Source organism: Acomys minous (assembly GCF_964271855.1).
Source record: "Acomys minous genome assembly, chromosome: 6".
NCBI lineage: Eukaryota > Metazoa > Chordata > Mammalia > Rodentia > Muridae > Acomys > Acomys minous.
In genome coordinates this window covers 25,740,116-25,762,496 of record NC_140487.1, presented here as the reverse complement: position 1 = coordinate 25,762,496, position 22,381 = coordinate 25,740,116, and the positions used below count along the sequence as shown (strand labels likewise).

Here is a 22,381-nt window from a genome sequence, read left to right as displayed (position 1 = left end):
TATCTTAAAGTAAATTACCACTTTTAAACTGTTTCTCTAACTGATGAATGATTTCAAAATTTGAAGTTACTATTTCAAGATTTGTGGCACATACAGCTTTTGTGAAGTGTACATCTTTCTTAATTGTAGGTTTCCCCAAGTTTGATGGCGAATCATTACAAGTTACAGTAGCTGGAACATACAGTTTGAATTGACAGTGCTAGCTCCTGGCAGGACTGCATTTCCAAGCCATCATGGAAGAAGATGTGCTCAATCCTGATGGTTTTGATGTGCTAGGGTGCATTAGTGGGGGGGGCGCCCTCCCACTTTCTGAGGGGTAGGGCAGAGGGGATGGAGGAAGATGGAGGGAGCAGGAAACCCAGAGGAGAGAAGGTAGGACACTACGATTGAGATGCAAAGGGAATGACTAAATACAGAAAAAACAAAACAAAACAAAACAAAAACAAAACAAAACAAAACACAGTGCTATGTATCTTTGTGAGAAGAATCACTTTTTAAACATCTCTGGGCATCGATCAGTCTATCTAGATGGAGCATAGATAGGCCAGCATAGATTGAAGAGAACAGAGTGCATCTTTGGGGTGCTTAATAGAAGCTGAAAGAATGAAAATAGCTTGACAGTCACTAAATCTTTTTTGAAGGAAACATATTTGTAGTCAATTCCCAACCAAAAGCAAGGCAGTGTCTAGGACATTATCTCTGAATGAGCATTTTTCCTGTCTATAATTGTCTCAGTTTTTTTTGAATTAAAAAGTGGTTTGTAACTGAGCTTTTGTCACTAGCAACTTTTTAGAAAAGTAGTTACCTGACATTTTTCATTGATTTCTCTTACACTAGAAAATGAAATGTCAGACACTATTAATTGCGATTTTTACAGTAAGTAGCTGTACCAGGAGTAACAGCTAAATGAAATTGTTTCCTGTCTGATGCACAATGAACATATTCATTTAAATGTATTCAATTTAGGTGAATACAATATGTCTATATTCATTAAGTTCTACCTATCTGTGCTTTTGAATTGATAGGGCGATAATTACTACCTCTAAAAGTGGTGCAGTATTGTAGGGAGTCTGAAGCAAGAAAAATCATTTCCTTGTCATATTTTATACACCCACACAATAGACAGTTCCAAAAATCATAGCTTTAAATAGAGAAATTTTCTCTTGACTCTCATGGGGCTTTAATGTTTGTAAATACAGTCTATCAATGGTTCCTGATTTTCCTCAGAATTGCTAAGGGTTGTTCGTTGTCATATGGGAAATGACAGAAGGGGACTGAGAGTCTAACAATCTCTCCACAAGGGAAACTCAGATTTTTCATTCCGCATTCCTACAGCTGTGCTGTAGTCATTACCTGACAGGGGTCAAATTATTTGTACATAGAACTTGTTTTTCCTTAACTTTAATGAAGAAAGAACAAGTAAAATGTGATTTACTTAGACATTTTTCTAACTACAGGAATATATATTCAGAGTATTTCTCTGAATTCCTGTAAGACTCCTCTGCTCTTACCTATTCTGTGCAATGCTGTGGGTGGTGCTACTAATTGACAAATCCAGACTAATGCATTATTGTGGTGCTTGAAATGAGAAATGTATCCAATAGCATCACATATTTAAAAAAGTTTGGTCCCCAGTGGCACTGTTTGTGGAGATTATGGTACTTTTAGAAGACATAAATTTGCTTAAGAAAGTACATCACTAGGGGTAGGCTTTGAAGATTTAAAGTTTCTCTGCCACTCACTCTTGGATTATAATTTAAAATAAACTTTTCTCCATGACACACTTTGAGCCATGAAGTCTTTTATCACAGCAACATAAAGTAACTAATAAAATTATTATCGGGATACTTGATCTTTTACATTGAAGATTATACTTTATGCTGTAAAATTATATAATTTGGCCTCATCATATGTAATTCAATTTCAAAAAAAAATCCCTTTATTCTAGCTTGTAACAAAACACATAGAGAGAAATAAAATAAACCTATTCATTTATTTATTACACTTTTCAGGTGTGCATTCTTGATAAACATTTACCACCTATGTCCTTTGTCTTATAGTCCCGGGCATATTGTCTGACTTCACTGATACTAGTTTGGGTGTTCTTAATTAGAAACTGATAGGACATTAGTGTTGGATAGCTAGTATTATATATAGCAAAAATAAGCTGTTTAAATGTCTTTTTATTTTTTTGCAGATTGGTTGTTCTGCATAACAATCTACAACTTCAAAATTTGTGCAATATTATATCTGTTTACAACCAATAAGAAACATAGAAAGATAAAAACATAAAAAGGAGGGTAAAAAATCAGAACTATATCATTAACTACCTAAAAGTAACTAAAACATATAAGTTTGTGTATACATCTGCAAATGTAGCTTAAAACATCTTCCTATATGTGCTGATCTATACATATGTGTGTGTGTGATATGTATATATTTAGGTATATATAATGTAAGTATTATATATTTAATTAAATTAATTAAATTAAATTAAATTAAATATATATATTAAAGGTAAAGAGGCCATGAATTAGAATAAGTCAAAGAAGAGGTACACATAAGGAGCTAGAGTGAGGATTGAAGAAGGGGTGAATTATATAATTTTAGCACACTCTCTAAAACTAAAAATTTATAATACAAAAGAAATGTGAAAACTATATTATCCTTTTTGTTTTATAACTAGACATACAAGATTAATTTAGCAATGAATCAATAGATGCTTTTATGATCATATTAGTATGCATCTGGTATTTTCTCATTTCCTTTCAAAAAATTATTTCTGGTAGAACTGTATATGAAGATAATATAGTCGAGAAAAGGTGAAGTTGGTGGTCTTGAGTTCTGTTAAACATTTAATATTACTGAAGTGAATGTATTTTTTTGAATAATGCTCACTTTCAGCAGTTTAAAAAGCTTTTCCAAAATTTGCAGTTATATAAGGAAGCTCAAAAACCACAGATGATATAAACATGTTGGCATTTTACCAGAAGCTACTCAGAAATTTGTCATTCTTTCCAAATTAGAATAGATACTGAATTACTGCCAATGTAGGCTTCCCAGAGACAATTTCACATGTTTAATGTGATTGCATTTGTTGTTTAATGTGAACATATTAAATTAAATCATTAATAAAAAGAGAAGAATCACTTGATAATCTAGAAATTGGCTAACATTATATCTTCCCTTGACTAAGACAGAGAGTTCCAGTGATTATATCTGATTTCAAATCTGAAAAAAAAAAATCTAAACATTGCTCACAATTAACTGCAAAGATAAACATTGATTGTAGAGAAGAGAAGAGCATTGGAAGCCAGGAATCCACATTTGTATGTGTTACTCTGTGCTGTTTAGAACATTCTATTACTGTGGGAATTTTTAATAGGTTCCTTAAATCCTAAGAATCTTCATTTTGAAAAATTCTAAAAGTTCAACTTGTTTAAAATCACACTGACTTAGTTCAACTATCACTATGTCAGCAGTTCACATCTCTATGGAAACTTAGGTTGACAGCTTAGCTTATGACATCTCCAAATTAAAGGGAAAATGCATCCTTTACCCTTATTGTCTATTTATTTATTTGTTGAGTTTCTTTTACATAAAAAACACTGTGTTAGAGGCTGTAAATGCAAAGACTATTCCTTTTATGGAAGAAGCTTATTACAACTTTGAGGAAATCAATACTAATAATGTTAGTGTAATTAAGCTAACATAATGCTATCTTGATTATGTGCGTAATTGCTAAATAGTACAAGTAATATAGACAGCCATACAGTCACAAAACACAATAAAAACAAAAACAAAAACAAAAATCAACCTGTTAGGGTAGAGAAATGGTGATTACAAGCCAGCCTGAAAATGTGCATAATCCCCCAAAACACATACACTAGGTAGAGACAATAGATTTTATTCTGATCTCCACATGAGGATGTATGGCAACACAACCACATGTATGTACACTTATTCACACACACAAACAATAAATACATGTTTTTAAAACTAATTGGGTGCTATAATGAACACATTTAATGCCTTTACTCACACTAGAGAGATATAGAAATCATTTTAATTTTTTGGATAGTCTGATTTACATAGTGAGTTCTATGTCAGCCAAGGCTATAAACTGAGACCTCAAGTCAACAATGACATAATAACCAGACCAAACAAGTAAAATCTTACTGAAGTCTGAAAGCTCTAATGGCATGCAAAAATGTATTTTCTGTCTTTGGTTAAAAATATATTGTTTTAATGATGCCTTGACAACAAGACAGGTTAATTCCTGGCAACACCCAGCCTACCTGAAAAAAGATGAGCATCAAAGAACCTCCTTATGGAGATGACTTCAAATGTGGCAAAAAAAAGCCACTGCACAAAATGTCCTCATTGCAACCACAGACAGAATTCTACCTAAAAAAGGGCAATCTTGGATGCCGGCAGAGTCGACAGCCAAATTCTTCCAAGGCAGGGAAAGCATATCCTCAGTAGTTCCTGTCTCACAAATATGCCTGTCAGATGTACTGGGCCAAAAGGCCAAAGATGATGATTCAATGTTATAGAAAGTTTTGGGTAACTCTTCAGGCTGCAAAGTGTCTCTGTCATTTTCTCATTTTGGAAGGTGCTAATCAGCACTTCATGTCTACTCAGGTAACTAATTTTACTTCTTCTCAAGTCTCTGATGAGATTGAAGATCACATATATTAGTTTCACAATTAAGTTTAGTTGTCTATGGGTTAAGATGTTTTTAGGTCTAGATAGATGTTTTAACCTTATAGAGATTGGATATGATAAATAGTGATTTACATTCAGAAATTCAGACTCTCCGAGATAAGGAAAATGTATTTTCAAGATTTCCAAATAAAAAACAGCCAAAAAAACTCTGAATATAACATGAATATAATTCCTGATTGTTCTGTGGTTATTCTTGCTTATCTAGTTTATTTTATATATGTGTAATAATATAAATGTATATGTAAAAACTAATAAAAAAATTAGGAAAAAACAAAGTTGCAAAATAAAAAAGAGGTAAATAATTGGTAGTGAGAGGAAGAACAAATTTTCTTGTTCAGATTTCTAAATGTTTTAATAAAACATATCTTCAGTGACAGAAATATATCACACACTTGCATATACACAGATGTTCACACATGCACCTAAATACATGCACACATGTTTTATACATATAAAACCACAAATACACATATTCAGACACATTTGCGCCCACACATGTACATTTATAAACACAGGCACACACACATATAAACACATGCACACATACCCACATGCAAAAACACACATATACACTCACACATATGCACAAAATGCATATAGATACACACAAGTATACTTGTGCTCATGCGCACACAATCACAACACACATGTATGCATGCATACAGGCACTTCACACATGCGCACACACACACACAAATATGCACACATACATATAATTATCAACACGGAGGAAGAAAAGACATTGCTCTTAACTGTCGTTTGAATAGTAAAAGACAGACTAACAAGAGAAAAACAATAAGAAATTTGATGGCATATGCACTCTACAGTCTAGAGAGACAACACAGACAATGGGTTTGTGCAGTGCAGCTCCAGAAGTCACCTCAGCCTTTATGTTTGAACGCCACCGTCTTCGACATAAAGGAAATAGTGAATAGAAAAGTTCTGACTGAGTACCAAAAAGCACATGAAACACAAAGACTTTTGGTAAGAATTAATTCTTTCCCTTTAAGAGTCTCAGTCTGCAGAGAGGGTGGACTGGGCAGATGGCAGTAGACAAAGCTTAAACTTTGCAAGCATGAGGACCTAAGTCTGGATAACCAGCGCCAACACAATACAAGACCAACGTTGTGTGGGCACAGACAGCAGAGTCTGTGGAACCTGATGGCCAGCTTGGCCAACTTTGGTGCATAGATGGAATACAAGCCAGCAAGAAGATCAGTGAGAGGCCTTGCCTAGAGGGAACAAGATGGGGAGAGGTAGAAGAAGACAACCAAAGGTCTCCAGGGGCCTCTGTATATGACTAAGCGTGTGTTGCACACACATGCATGCTCCTCACCACACATTAGGAGAGTCTCTAGTGACTTAAAGTCATCTGCCCTTGTGGGTACTGAAACGTAGAAACAGATGAAAATTTCCCTCATGGACACACATTTCTCTTCTGAAAGGGTAGCATTTGGGAGCAACTGTGCCTGTGGTTTCTCAAATGACAAGCTGAGGGTTATCTTCACTCTAAAGATGCATTTGACCTTGGGTACTTAGATCATGTTTTGTCATAGTCTGGAGTGGTGCTTTCTGACCCCATTCTGCATCAGTGTTGTACTGTACTAAGTACAAAAGTTATAACACTTTCCTTCACATCAATCTTGCTAACTACTTATTATATTACTCCCTTTAATTTATTCTGTGAACATTGAACTCTTCAGTACTTGAACTATTTTAAGGCACAGGCTGACATTCAAGGTTCTCATTCTTCAAAGACTAAATTACTTTCTCTGTATAAATAAAATGAAATAAATAATCACTGAAAGCGTGTTTTCTTAGTTCAGTTTTATAACAAGGTACGAGAAGAATTGGGCCAAAATATATAAATCAGCAATATCTACTTGTTTGCAACACAGGTAGCAGGATTTTTGAGGACCAATAGAATATGTTACAGAATGTTAGAATTCTTAAAGGAATTTCTTGCATAATAATGGAATGTCAAACACAGGCTTTTATTCAGTATGAATTGCGCCCTCTCATCATTCAATATACCAAAAAGAATGTATTTCCTATAATTTATTTTACAATCTATGTACATAACAGTTGAACAAGATGTTGGACATTTCTTATGGCTTATTAATGACCAAGTTTTTAGAGTGGCTGTGAGCACAGGCATTAATAGCTCTTAGGTCAGGCTGACCTTAGCCTAGTTTCAGGCAATGCACCACGTCCTGAGTCACAGTGTTTGTACCCGTCCTTCACAGACCTAATGGGAAAACCATAACGCATAATTTATAGCACAGATTAAGCAAGATAAAAAGAATATAGTGTTTGCATAATGGTAGTTTACAAGCAGTGCTCTGTGCTTTTTGTGGGCAGTAATCATTGTGATAATTGCAGCAATTTGATAGCAAATATTCACTCTTTTAGTTAAACGCAGTACTTTGTCAGAATACCTGCCAGTTTATAGACTATAAAATTCTTGGTGTGAGAAAATATACATATATATATATATTCTTTCTTCACACCCACAATGTTAATTATACAAAATAATTAATTATTCAGACTTATTACCAAATTACAACATAAAATTGTCATCAACATTACGAATATTTTTAAATAACTTGTTAAGAAAACTATCATGTTCACACAGTAGATAATTAACAATCGTTGAGTATGATAAACAAGGAACTATCTTTGGTGTCTTAGATGTGCTATGTTGTTAAATTCCAGACTATTCTCCACTACCATACATATGAACAATCTGGGTGACTATAAACCAAAGATAAATTTATATCTTGTTTCACTACTATATTTATTTTTACTGATAATATTTACTGGTAATGAGAACAGGTTATTATTTTTCCTTCTTTTATATTTATCCTATATTTTCAAATATATATAAAGATTATGTAATATCTTTAGAAAGTAAATATCTTCCTAATTTGTCATCAGGGCTGTTGGATTAGTAAAATTACCTTATCATTTGATTTTAAAAAAATACAAATTACTTCATGCTTACTGAATATTTAATGGATAGAGATAGAGAACTTAAATACTGTCATTAGGACTTTAGTGGTAAAGAAGGTAAGAGCTTATGATTCATTTCTTGTAAATAAATAAAACAAAGAATGTGATGATTTTAAATTTTAAGAAAGTTTTAAACTTTTAAATCTGGAACTGAAATCCATGTAATATGATAGTTGAAGGAGTTTTAAAACTAGATTAAGAACAAAATAGAGAAACTAACTAGAAGAGTCTTGTTGCTGTCCTCTACATAATCTACACATGTACTAAAACTCAAGCATAAACTCTGTTATTTCTTTCACTGTCTCATGAACTTGAGGAATTTTTGCCAAGTGGCCCCCATGTTAAAGACATAAGACTGTTGTTCTAATGTCACAACATCTGTGATTATCCTAAGGTAACCCTTAGAAAGAGTGAGGTGGGAAGCAATGGTAAGGACTGCATGAGAATAACCACTTTCCTTCACGCTAAGTCTACAAAGTCGAGAGGATTATCACTCCTTCAGAACCACCCTTATGTGTCACTGGTGAAGTGACAGCACCCATGGGCCATTAATCTGGTTCTTTAAACAACTGGGCTTTTGTCCCTAAAGCCAATGTTTTCCTTACTGGATATAGACTAGTGTGTGCTTTCTATCTCCCGTTAACTTAGAGTGTAATCCATTTCTTCGGTTCTTTGATAGAGATAAGAAAATAAGTATTTTGCTTATTCTTGCTGTTTGTTAAGGATACTCACCTTTTATTGTGTGTATTGTATTCAATTTAATATTGTGCACTTCAATCTGAATCATGTTTTAGGTATTTATTAACAAGGGAGATAGGCATAGATTGTTTAGTTCAAGTCTCTACCTCCTCCTTATTTGCTATGTGATGTCTGTCAACACTGGATGATATATCTATAAAATTTTTATGATCATTGTTTTCATCCTTATTTCCATATAATCAATGATAATTTGAGAGCATCTTTAGCAAATAAATAAGTCAGGTGGTATGAATATGTTGCAATTACCAATAGCTGTAGATATGCACCTGTTCTGGGCTACCCAGTGTGCTGTGTAACAATGTAAGCACACACACAAATAATAAAATCATGTTTTAATATAGTGGAGCAAAAGACTTGCAAAAATATGGCATGCTTGGTGATAGTCAGAGAAGACTAGAGGTGTGATCATGGTGAAGTAGAAAGGAAGTATTATGACATAGAGGGGAAAACATAAAGGGAAATAGTAAGTCACTGATGCTAATTAACAGGGGAGCAAGGCATACATTGTCTAGTTTATATCTCTTTGCAGCCTACTCATTTGGTGACTGTGTGTGACATCTGTGATATTGAAATATAAAATAATATAATTATAATATAATATAAACGAAGAATATGAACATTATGTCAACCTTAGGACAATATAAACAATGAGATAAAACTTAAAAAGACAATGGTTTTGAAACACATAAAATTAGTATATTTGAAGAATATACCAGATACTGAAGCCTAGGTAGACATTGAGAGGAATTCTCAGACTATAGCTGCATCATGCCTTGGCAATGGAGAGAGGAGGGGCATCCCTGGTAGAGTGTTCAGTGGGAACTGATTGGGTGGAGGTAGGGTTGCATGAGGGGCAAAAAATGTAAGAACTATGCAAGGGAAAGAGAGGAGTGATGAAGATAAAGTAGAAATGGCCAGGACTGACACACTTTGATAATAGGCAGAATTCCACCTTGGCCTGGATGGCTAGAGAAGAGATGAGCAATATCCGGGTTGCCACAGTATCCACAGGATTGCTTCTGGAGAACATCTATGCTCACTGGTAGGTTAGGAATGATGGATGCCCTGAACTGACTTCCTGGGTCCTCAGAAAGTCTCCACGCGCAACATTTTACTCTAGTCATAGTAAAAATTAAATACTAGCCTGGTCAATATGAAAATCTCCTTTCTCTCAGACAGAAATATAACTGACATTTTTGCCCTTTTTAAAGGATTTTGCCGAAAAGGAGAAGTCCACAGCAAAAGCTCTGGAAGATGCAAAGGCAAACTTTTACTGTGAATTATGTGACAAGCAGTATAGCAAACACCAGGAGTTTGACAATCATATCAATTCGTACGACCACGCTCATAAGCAGGTAAGCCAGAATGGGAGAAATCCTTCCTCCTCCTAGATTTATATGTTCAGAGCAGAACTGCAGAGATTTGGCCTTATTTATTATTGTCTAAGACTCAGAGGCGAGATCATTTTATGTTCGTTTTCTGTGAAAGGGTTTTTTTTCCCCAAATGTTAGGTGAACTCATTTCTTGCTTCAAAGCACCATAAAGTTGAAGGTGAATGTTGAGATTCCATATCAGTAGTGACTTATGTAATGTATGTTATGTGTGTGACTGTGTACGTGTGTGTGTGTGTGTGAAGCCAGAGACCAGTGAACGCAATGTCATATTCAAAGTAACCTAAGTAGTTACCGGCAGAACTATTAGCCCCTGACTAGCACATAAACAGAATGCATGGCAGCAGAATTGACATCATCACTCAGGTGTTTGTTTTGTTTTTAACCCCTTCAAACAATCCAAGATGTATTTGGAAATCCTGGGTCAGAGCACTCAACAGAATAAAATTATTACTCAATAAATGAGACATTTCAAACAAAAAAAAAATTTAAAAGTCAATCATCTAAAGCCAACAGACGGAGGCAGGTTTATACTTCTCAGCTCATTTCCTTTAAAGGTCACGTATGTTGTTCTCGGCTTGGCCATTGTTCATTTCTTGCTAGATTTCTTCCCTTGCTGGATGAACTATAGAGAGCTGGATGACTGAGGAACAATGATTGCCATCTTGCTATTACCAAGAAAGAACGTTTCCGTGGCTAAATGTTTATTTCTAACAGTTACGGTGTCAAATGGAGCTGATGTGTTGGAATCTATGGGCAGATTTTGTATACTCTGTATCTAAAACATTTATTCAAAGCAAATGAGGTGAAATCTTTTCTGTCACTTATGGGGCGAATACTGAACATGTGGCCTTGAGAAAACACAACACTAGGATAAAACAGCTTCTATCCTGATGCACAGGATGTATATTTATATTTAATTGTTGTATTTATCTGACATAGGTTAGATTGGTGTGGTGGGGCGAATACTACAGGGTTGTAATGTCTAGCCCTCATGTGTACCTTAAACACCTCAGAATCTAATAATAATAGTAATAGTAGTAATAGTAGTAGTAGTAGTAATAATAATAATAATAATAATAATAATAATAATAATAATCTCCAGTGTTCTAATTTGATAGCTCTGAAATAGGAAACTGGATCCCATAATTGAAAGCATAAGACATTCAAATGTAACACAGTGAACTATTTGTATAATGAATTTCTACACTATTCTTGTTTCATTTATATCACCACACTATCCTTGCTCCATATTGTTATGACACTTTTAAGCAAACCCCAAGTAGCATATAATGCTATCTCAGATCATTACAGCATGCATCATAATGTTTTAAAATGTAGCACTTTCATTAAAAAAATAACTTTGAATTGCCTTTTCCCCCTAATTGTCTCATAATTGTAAATTCTGGTAGTTTGAAATCAGTACACGTAAGTATCTACTTCTCACATGCTATTACGTGTTTTAAATTCTTTTTAAAATATTTAATCTACAGGTGTTTTGCTACTCATTTAACAATCATACTTTGCAATCTTTGTATTATATGAGATTTTGTGAAAAAATTTCTAGTGTTCTGATATTCCATCTTTCTTAGCCTTCTTTCTGTGTTTTCATAAAATGCGTTTTCTAGTTTGTTATCTGGTCAAATTCATATTTCTACTTTACAAGGGACTATGTATGGGACTATGTACAAGGGGAATACTGTATCCTTCCATAAAGACAGAGATGATTCTGTCACTTGTCTTTATAAAACACAATATTTATAATAAATAGGCACAGGTACTATCCATTTGATGCATGAGTGAGCTCTATAGCCATATCAATTGCTCCATTTGAAGTTACAAACATGGTTATGCAAAAAAAAAAAAAAACTCTCATCTTTTCTTCCTTATTGTAAGGAAATATGTTGATTGAGACAAAGTTTTTCTAAGCATTGCCCTCAAATGAATTTTATTCAAGCAGTCTTCAGGCTATATAATAATTTAAAAAAATACTGTGGGTACTCAGGGAAAGATAAGGGAAGATCTTATAAAATAGTGTTATTTGATCTTGAGCTGTAATTTACACGGGCGTGTGTTCATGTATGCACATTTTGAAACTGAGGGTCCAAATGAGATGACATTGTTGACAGCAGGCATACTTATGGTGAAGAAACAGAAGATAATTAGTTTCCTACTGAGAGCTGTGTCAGCATGCAGCATCCGCTATAGTTTAGGATTATGCTTAATCAATTTTCTTTCTATCCTTTTCTTCACACTCATTTATGTTGGTTTTCTAAGATCTTAATAGAACAGCCTGTTCTCAATCTTTTCATCACATCTGTACACTCATTTCTATTTATTTGTAGACTTACATGTAACTTTCCACATTATTCACTTTCATCAAATAATTATAGAGTTTCTAATGTGTGTTACTATGATAGATACATAAAAGGATGGATTTGGTTCAGAACTTCAGGAACCTAGCAGCATAATTGAGGAGACAAGCCAAAGAATATCATTATTCATTAAGTGCTATAAAAAAATAGATGCTGATAAAATTTAAAGTTGATAACATGAAACTGACTTTATGTAGAAGAGAAAGCAATCTACATTTTAATAATATTGTAGGAAAGTAGAAGGATCCAGAGGGTCCTAGAAACCTACAAGAAGAACATTATGATAGGCAGATTTGGGCCCAGGGGTCCCGCTCAAACTATGGCACCAGCCAAGGACAATACAGCCCGTAAACTTCAAACCTCTACCCAGATCTAGCCAAAGGACAGGACATTCTCCACATTTGAGTAGAGAGTGGGGTCTGACTTTCACACGTACCCTTGTGCCTCATATTTGACCACGTCCCCTGAATGGGGAGACCTGATGGCACTCAGAGGAAGAATAGCAGGCTACCAAGAAGAGACTTGATATTCTATGAGCATATAAAGGGGGAGGAAGTCCCCCTCTGTCACAGTCATAGGTAAGGGGAGTAAGGGGAAAATGGGAAGGAAGGAGGAATGGGAGGATACAAGGGATGGGATAACCATTGAGATGTAACAAGGATAAATTAATAAAAAAAATAAATGAAGAAAAGAAGTTAATCATGTAACTAAAACCAATACATCCTATATGACAGGAAATCTACATCAAGGCATTGAAGACAGTTATGAACCTGGGTGCAAAGAAGTACAAACAACTTACATTCTGCCAAATGCATTGATCTTCTCTTAGGAATTTATCTTTGAAACAATTTCATATATGTAATTTTCTCAATGCCTTATATTTGTTTCTCAATTTTGCATTCTCACTTTTTCCCAATCTTCTTACGTGCCATTACCACAAGCCTCTAACTGAACCCCCTATATCCAGTACGTTCCCTATTGAAATTTAGCTTATCCGCTTATTAGCAGATTAATTTACCACATTCACACAATCACTCCTCCTGGAGGCACTCTCTAGAGCTTGGCTACTGACATTTAAAAAGGGATAGGCTTATTCAGCTGCCACCCATAACCCTACATTGTGGCTTTTATGTCTATTTCCAAACTTATGTAATGGAACTCCAGCATGCCCGTCCAGTTCTCTAAAAACTTTCTTACAGTTTTTCATCTGCCGCTCTTGGCTTACAGTCTTCCCTCTGTCTAAGATGCTTCTTCACTTAATGGCATTATTTCAATTCACATTTCTAGATGTTTCATTGAGATTGGCAGCTTCTATCTGAGCTTTAAAGGAGCTGAGACTTTATGGAAAGCTAATGAAACACAGAATTCTCCAATTTCTTCTTGCTAAAAATTGATTAATATTTTGATTCTGCTGCCCACTTTTGTAAACCCCATAATAATTAAATCTGCAGTAGCACTTGTTAGTCTATTTCCAGCATAGCATGGAAATGCTTCTTTTTAAAATTTGATTTTGGCCCAAAATGTTTTAAAAATTGCTTAAGTTTTAGAAGAAACCAAGTTTAAATTTGTTTTAAATGAAAAGAAACTCTATGCTCTGAAAATGAAGCACTCATTAAAATAAAATATGCAAAAACAATCTCAAATTTTCCAAGCTGAGTATCACCATTTGGTTCTTGCTTCATTAAGAACTCTTCATGACAGGCGTACTGATTATGACCATGGTGGGATCTGACTAAGAATAGCTTTTGGCCTGGGTACTAAGAACGGTTGCCAACAGTTTTCTTCTATGTGGATTCAGATGAAATTTCTTCCCTTTGCTGTTGAATTTCCAGTAATATGATCTCCTTTTTAGAGAAGTCTAAACTTAGAATCCATTCATTACTCAGCAGTACAACAAATTACAACTAGAAATAAAACAACCTTTGAATTCTCCTTTTATCTCCCTTTGATTCATTATCCTGAATTATAATTCTGAATCTTAAATACATTCCGTATCTAAATAACAATATAGTATATTTGATTATTTTATTATAATGATATTGTTTATGGATATATTTTCTATTATTTATTTATTTGTGTGTGTGTGTGTGTGTGTGTGTGTGTGTGTGTGTGTGTGTGTGCAATTGTGTGCATGCATATGAACCATGTGAGTGGCTGATTCCTGCAGTGGCCAGGCGATTACATCACTTGCCCTGTAACTGGAATCAGATGGCTTTGAGCTACTATATGGATAACAGGAACTGAATTCAACCCTCTTCAAAATCAGCAGGTGCTTTTAGGTACTGAGCCATGTCTTTAGTTACTTATAGGCACATTTAAACATTTTTTATTTATTTAGATACTCATTTTACATGCGAGTGGTAGCCTCCTCCTTCCTCTCCTCTAGGTATCACCCTTCCTTCTTTTTTCCCCTAAATCCCCTCCCTTACCCCTCAGAAAAGTTAAGCCCCACCCCCTACTAGGCCAACCCAGCATATCAAATTGCATCCTGACTGATCACATCCTCTTCCACAGTGGCCTGGCAAGACAACCTCACCAGGGGGAAGTGATTGAAAAGCAGGCAACAGAGTCCATGTAAGATATGTCCCACTCCCCTTACTAGGGGACCCACATGAATACCAAGATGCCCATCAGGTACATGTGTGTAGGAGACATAGGACCAGTCCATGCATGGCCCTTGGTTCGTGCTTCAGTCTTTGAAAATCTCCCTGGGCCTAGGTTAGTAGACTCTGTTGATCTTCTGTGGAGCTCCTGTCACCTCCAGATCCTTTTATCTTTCCCCTGACTTTTCCACATGCCTCTCAGCATTCTGCCCAATGTTTGGCTATGAGTCTACACATCTGTTTGGATCCCCTGTTGGAAGGAGGCTCTCTGAAGACCACGCTAGGCTCCCATCTGCAAGCATAGCATAGTGTCACTAATAGAGTGAAAGGCTGGCTCTCTCTCATGGGGTGGGTCTCAGGTTGGCCCAGGCATTCCCTCCATCTCTGCTCTTTATTTACCCTTGCACATTGTAGACAAAGTATATTTTGGGTTGAAGTTTCTGTGGGTAGGTTGATGTTCCCCTCCCTTTTCTAGGAGGAGTCTGCCTAGTTTGAGGATGGCCTCTTCAGTCTCCATGACTCAAGCTACTAAGGGTCTCAACTACAGTTACCCCCATGTGCTCCCAGGAGCCTACCCTCTAGTAGGTCTCCAGCCTGTCTCAGATGTGCCTCAGCCCATGGTTTCTGTTCTCTCTGCAAGCCCTCTGTCCTCCTACCTCCTCACTCCCCACGTCTGATTCCCACCGTTATTTCCCTCTGCACTCCCTCTCCTCTCCTATCCTTTGTCTTCAACCACTTCTGCTGTGTATTCTGTATCCACTTCTGAGTGATATTTAAGCCTCCTCCCTTGGGTCCTCCTTGTACTATATGACTAATATCCACTTATAAGTGGATATACTTATATCCACACATATATATACTTATAAGTGAGTATATATGATGTGTGTCTTTCTGGTTCTGGGGTTACCCCACTGAGGATAATCTTTTCTAATTCAATCAACTTGCCTGCAAATTGCATGATTTCTTTGTTTTTAATAGCTGAGTAGTGTTCCATTGTGTAAGTGTATCACATTTTCTCTTTCCATTCTTCAGCTGAGGGACATCTGGGTTGTTTACAGTTTCTCGCCATTTTGAATAAAGCTGCTAGATTATCAACAGACAAAAAGGGCATCCTACAGATTGTGAAAAAATCTTCACCAACTCTACATGTGGCACTTTCTCAGAGAATTGGGAACAGCTGTACCTCGAGATGCAGCTATACCATTCCTGGGCATATACCCAAAAGATGCTCCATAATAGGCACATTTTAATTCCGTGGAAGTAAATATATAGCTTTAAAGAAAAAAAAACAAAGGTTCCTATTGAACACTTAATAATATTCTATAATTTGATCAATAATTTAGCTATCCAGGCATTATTTACAGAGAAAATTTAGCTCATCATCAGCACATCTGAGCATTCAAACTCTCTCCCATGAGGAAATATAATGAGGCTCTAGCTTTGACAAGCTCTTTCTATTTATAGCTCATGTTTTGAGGAAACAGCTCGGTTGTTTCATCAATAACTCCAGACATCACCTAATTCCTTACAAATCTGAGCTTCACTCCAGAAGCAATTGTAATGTGTATATACATGACAGTCCCTTGTCTAAAGCTACGTTATGATTATTAATACAGTGAACATGTCAATAGCAATTAATTCCTCATGAGACCATCTTTAGATCATACTCGTCTGCTGAAGACAATTAGCTGGAAACGTTTTATATTAAAACATTACCACACATCTTCATGTTAAGAACGCTTTTCTGCCGCAGAGACACTTTTGTTCTTCTAAATTAAAAACAACCACACACAAGCTAGATCACTCTATAACACCTCCAGTATTCAAGAAGGATCCCACTTTCAGACTCTCCACATGCGGAGATTAATCCTCCTAATCTCTCTTGGCTTTACACAGGATTTACTTTTACTCAGGGGGACTTGTTTAGTTGTCAGGTTTAGATGCACACTCAATATGACTCATTTCTAAAATGTTATTTTGTATTCTTTTTTTTTCTCCTACTGTACTGACTTTAGGTAAAATATCAGAGCAGATCTATCATTATCAATTTGTCTAAAAGGGGAAAGCTGATGCCTAAAACTGCATATTAAATTCTTCCTATTTCTTTCTTGTTTTTTTCCCTACAATTTTATTTAAATTACTTATAAATCCTACCCAAATAGATCCAGTGTAAAAAGAAAATGTAAAAGTCTGGATAAGCAGAGTGTTAGTAGTGTTTCTTATTGTTGTCATGTGATGTTGTCTGACAAGAAACAGCTGAAGGGATTATTTTCACGTGCAGTTTTAAAATGGATGCTGTCCACCGTAGCAGGGAGGCCTGGCACCATGTGAGGGCAGCAGGTATCATTGTGTTCAGTGTCAAGAAGAGAGATAATAAGAAATATGGCTAGGCTATGAAGGCTCAAGGGCTGCACCTGGTGATATATTTCTTCCAAAAGGCTGCATTGTCCTACAGTCTTCCAAAGTGGTTTCTACCTGCTGTGACCAAGTGTTCAAACACATGAGCATGTAGGAGACATTTCATGCCCAAACTGCAAGTCACCTAGATTGAATAAATAAAGATAAGAGTTCTGTAATGACACTGTAATGTAATGAAATATTCTTCTTTGTTTTGCATTCTAAACATCCCTATTTAATAAAATATGGTGACATAGTATTTAAGTGTGTATTTATGCATGTTATGTATATATACGTTTGGGTGTAAGTGTTCTTGTAATTATTTAGCTGTAGGTGGATTCTCTATTAGTGATAAATTATAGCAAAATTATCACAGCTTTCTGCTCATATTCAATTTATTCTATATGTTGATTTCACATTGGCAAGAGAATTTTGATCTCATGATTTTCTATTTACAGAAAAAAATCTATTTAAAAATTTTCATTCTCCTCTTAGATGCGCCAAGTGCTTTCTTATTTTAGGGCAGCTTCACTGGCAATTCCTCAGATCTACAGTTCTTCCATCTGACCTTCAGCTTTCTGCTTCTTTTTATTGAAGTCTTAAGTCTTACATCATCTCTTAGCAGAACCTTTCCTTTATCTCCTAATTCAAAGAATGAATTATCTTTTTTATTTATTCCTAACATCCTTGGGACTAGCTATGATGATCCAAGTCACTGTGATTATGTCTCTCCAGAGCCAGATGTTCAATGCTAAGAACTTTTTGTTGTTTTTGTTTTGAGACAGGATTTCTCTATGTAGCCTTAGCTCTCCTGAAACTCACTCTTTAGCCCAGGCTAGCACTGAACTCATAGAGATCTACCTGCCTCTGCCTCCTGAGTTTTTGGATTAAAGGTGTGAGCCCAGCAATGCCCAGCAATGTTCAAGAATTTTTAAGAGCACATTGTTTAGCCATTGTTATCCTGAAATCAGCCACAATAAACAGTAAAATCTCAGGCTTCTCCTCTTCTATTTTGGTATCTTAAAGAGACAGTGCACTATCATAAAATTACCTACATTCTTAGAATGAAAAAAAAAAACAGGTTTGGTTTTTAATTTGTCTATGCTCCTAATCTGTCTCTGTCATTAACATTGCAAGCAGAAGTCAACTAAGGATTCTAATAGGCTCTATGACTCTAGAACTGAATGGCAAGGACACACATGCCAATAAGTCAATAAGGATTTGTAGTGGAATTAATGTTATTAGTTCTTAGAGACTTCGTATAGTGTGTTTTTATCATATTCATTTCCCTTCCCCAGATCTTTCCAGATACAAACAAAATATCCTCTTTTTCTTTTAGCCCATTGATTTCAATTTCTGCTTCTCATATAATCTAGATATGTAGGTATATGCAGAAACATGGTCTATGTCCAAGGGACTACACTATGTGCAAAATAAGTTTCATTCATTTAGCAGTTATTCATTGTCAACAGTTCTTCAGGTAGAGGTGAGATTTTATGCTCACTTCCTCTCCATGTTGGTATTTTGTCTGACTTGATCTTGCACAGATCTTGTGCATAAAGTTATAACCCGTGTGAGTTCACGTATTCAACAGAAGACACTGTTGCCTTATACTCACCCAGTGCCTCTTGTTCTTATACTCTTTCCACACACTTTCCTGCCTATTCCACTTAGGGCTGAGAATTTCTCAAGCTTTTATTTTCTGCACCTTGACTAGTTCTGTGTCTCTGTGTTAATCACCATCTACTACAAATCCAAGCTTTTATGATGAGAACTGAAATACACACTAATCTACAGCTATAATGAGACAGTGTAAGGAAGCAGTGTAATACTGTGTCTATTTAATAAAATAATTACAGTAGATTCTCATGTAGGGCCTATTATTTATCTTACTACAGATTCACAGAGCCAAATTCAGTGCCAGTCAAGATTTTCATCTTTAAACATGGGCCTTAAATCCATCAGATAGTATCTGGTTCTTCCCAGCTATTGCAACATTGGACTTGTCTATTCAGGCTAGTCATTTTTGAAGCTTTCAGAGTTCACACCTGGATAAAACTGTGATTATTTTCTCTTTGGGTAGCATGGATAGTTCCCTTCAGTGTTATAAAAGCTACCCCATTGAGATGAAACTTCCAGGTCACTACCAGATTGAGTTCTGTATGTTTTATGACACCAGTGTTTAGTGTCTTCCATGATATGACAAATTTTGGAGAGTAACCCATAGCATTGGGTATAGTCTGTAATGTTTACGGGTCTATGGAACTTCCCTGGCTAACAACCACAAAAATAGGTAACTCATTTCTGGAATTGGGCATTTGGTTGTTGTTATTGTTTATTTTTGAAATTCTAACTTAATTACAATATTTTTTCTTCCTTTCCTTCTCTCCAAACCTTTCTTGTACTCCTTTCTTCTCTTTTTCAAATTGATGGCCTCTTTTTTATTAATTATTATTGCATGTATCTATGTATTTACATATATAGATATATTCTTAAATATAATTTGTTAAATCCATACAATGTCACTTGTATGTCTTCCAGGACGACCAATTGGTATGATATCATCCCCTGTGGGAGACCGTCTCTTCTGCTTACAGATTTATTTAGTTTCCTGTAGTTTCTTATGTAGGGCTAAGGCCTTATAAGCATTTCTCCATAAGTTTGGCATATCCACTGGTGTCATCTTTGTTCAGCTTATGTTTGAGCGGTCATGTTGGTGATATTCTTTGGATGTAGCTTCTGCTATTGGTAGGATACACAATCTCACAGCAAACTCCATTATCGTGTGGTTCTCCCAGCCTTTCTACCCCATCTTCCACAATATTCCTTGAGTAATTAGTGTGTAAGTAGTTGTAACCATTGGGACTGTGAACCATAACTCTGTGGATCACTGGCTATGGCTTTCTATATTTGTCTCAGTCTATTCCAAAGAGATTTCTTGATGAGGGGGCTGAATACTATTCTTATCTGTGCATATGAGGACACATGTTTATACATATTTCTTAGAAATTATATATAACTAGACTTTTTATTTGTTTACCCAGTAAGTATCTAATAAAGGAATTGTTGACACATTATAGGGTAACTGATATTTTAGCTATTTTATATGTATATATTACCTACTAGGAAGTTTCAGCAGTAATAAGTGTCCATATGACTTTTGAAAGGTATTTAATATTTTTTATTTTTCCTCATATTCCATGCTTGACTCTGCCTTCCCACCTGCAATTTTAATTTAAATGTTCATTTTATTACTCCTTTATTTATGTACATAAATTAGTTCTCTATCTTCTCTCTCTAAAGACTCACTTTATGGTTCTTTGCTAACTTCTTGACCCATGTCACTACTCCAAATGAAGCATACATATCTGAAGATTAAAAGATAGTAGCTATAATTAAGAAAAAGAAGCAACATCTATATTTATGTGTCTGGCTTACCTAGTGTATAATGATTTTTTTCCAGCTCCATATATTTACCTGTGAATCTAAAAAATTTATTAACATATGTATATTATTATATTTTGTAAAAACACAACATTTTTACTAATTTTTTATCAGTCTATGAGCATCTGGGATCTTTCCTATTTTGCTATTGTGAATATAGCAGCAATAAATATGAATAATTATCTTATAATAGGATATAGCATTCTTTAGGCATATACTCAGGAGAGATATAGCTAGATGACATGGTAGATCTGTTTTCAGCTTTTTAAAAAAAAGACTTTTTCTTTTTATGTACATGAGTATTTTTATCTGAATGCACATAAGTGTACCACATGCATACAGAACCATCAGAAGCCAGAAAAGGGCACCAAATCATTTGGAACTGTAGTTACAGATATTTGAATCACCCTGTGGGTACAGAAAACTAAATCTGCTCCTCTGCGAGAGTATCTTAAGTGATCTTAAGCTCAGAGCAATCTCTCTCCCTATTGCCCTATTTCTAACTTTTCTGAGGAACACCCTTGCTGATCCCCACAGCTGTTGCACTAGTCTACACTCTACTAGTAGTAACTTAGCATTCCATTTTCCCTACAATCATGCCTCAATTTGTCTCCATTTATTTACTCTTTGGCATGTTGAAACCCACACTGCTGCAACCACATGACATTTTTTAAGGGGCCAAAAATACATATTGAGCTAAAAAGCATTTTCAACAAATGATTTTGGTCAAACTAGGTAGGTACATGTAGAACAATGAAAGTGAATTTTAAAATAAATTTAATATCATAGTTTATTTATTTATTTAATTTTTGAAAATTATATTTCTTTTCTTATATAGACATTTATATTATTACACATAAATAAAATGATCTACACAAACAAAATTAACCACAAAATAATCAGGAATTATATAAATGTTACATTCATAGTGTTTTGGTTATTTGTATTTGGCAGCCTTGATGAACACAGCTTTTCTAACTTGGTGAGTTTGAAATTCTGAATGTAAATCAATATCTCTCATATTTCATCTCTATCAACTTAAAACATCTACCTAGAACTAAAAATATCTGAACCCCTAAACAACTAAGCTTAATTGTAAGACTAAACTATCTGGTCTTCAACCCCACCAGAGTCTTGAGAAGGAATAAAACTTAATTACTTGAGTAAACCAGAAGTGCAAGTTATCAGCTTCTGAAATAAAAAAATGACAGAGGCAGTTTGCTGCCTGAACAATCACCCAAAACTCTATAATGTTGGATCACCATCTTTAGCCTTCTGGCCCAATAACTCTGACTGACATATCTGTGAGGCAGGAACTATTGAGGACTTGCTTACCCTATCTTGTCATATTTTGGCTGTCGACTCTGCCTGCATCAAAGCTTGCCCATTTTTAGACAGAATTCCATCTGTGGCAGAAATGAGGACATTTTGCACAGTGGCTGGTTTGCTGCCTATGAAGCCATCTCCATAAGGATGTACTTTGATGCTCATCATCTTCATTAGTAGGCTGCATATTGCCAGGAGTTAACATGTGTTGTTGTCAAGAATCTTTAAAATAAAAACACCTTTAATGTATTCTGTATGTCTCTGAGGTTTTTGGAGACCTTATCTAATTATTTTACCTTATATCTATAGGATCATATCTATCTGTTACACCTAGGATGTATAGTCT

General features: G+C 35.3%; 1 protein-coding gene across 1 annotated transcript in view; it reads left to right on the top strand.

Annotated features, from left to right (window-relative positions):
* The window catches only part of ZNF804B (zinc finger protein 804B), a 478,653-nt gene that overhangs the window by 385,858 nt on the left and 70,414 nt on the right, over positions 1–22,381 (top strand). Inside the window, exon 2 of the mRNA XM_084785949.1 lies at positions 9,711–9,854. Within this exon, the coding sequence (XP_084642075.1) occupies positions 9,711–9,854 (144 nt within the window). The remainder of the gene's footprint in view (positions 1–9,710; positions 9,855–22,381) is intronic.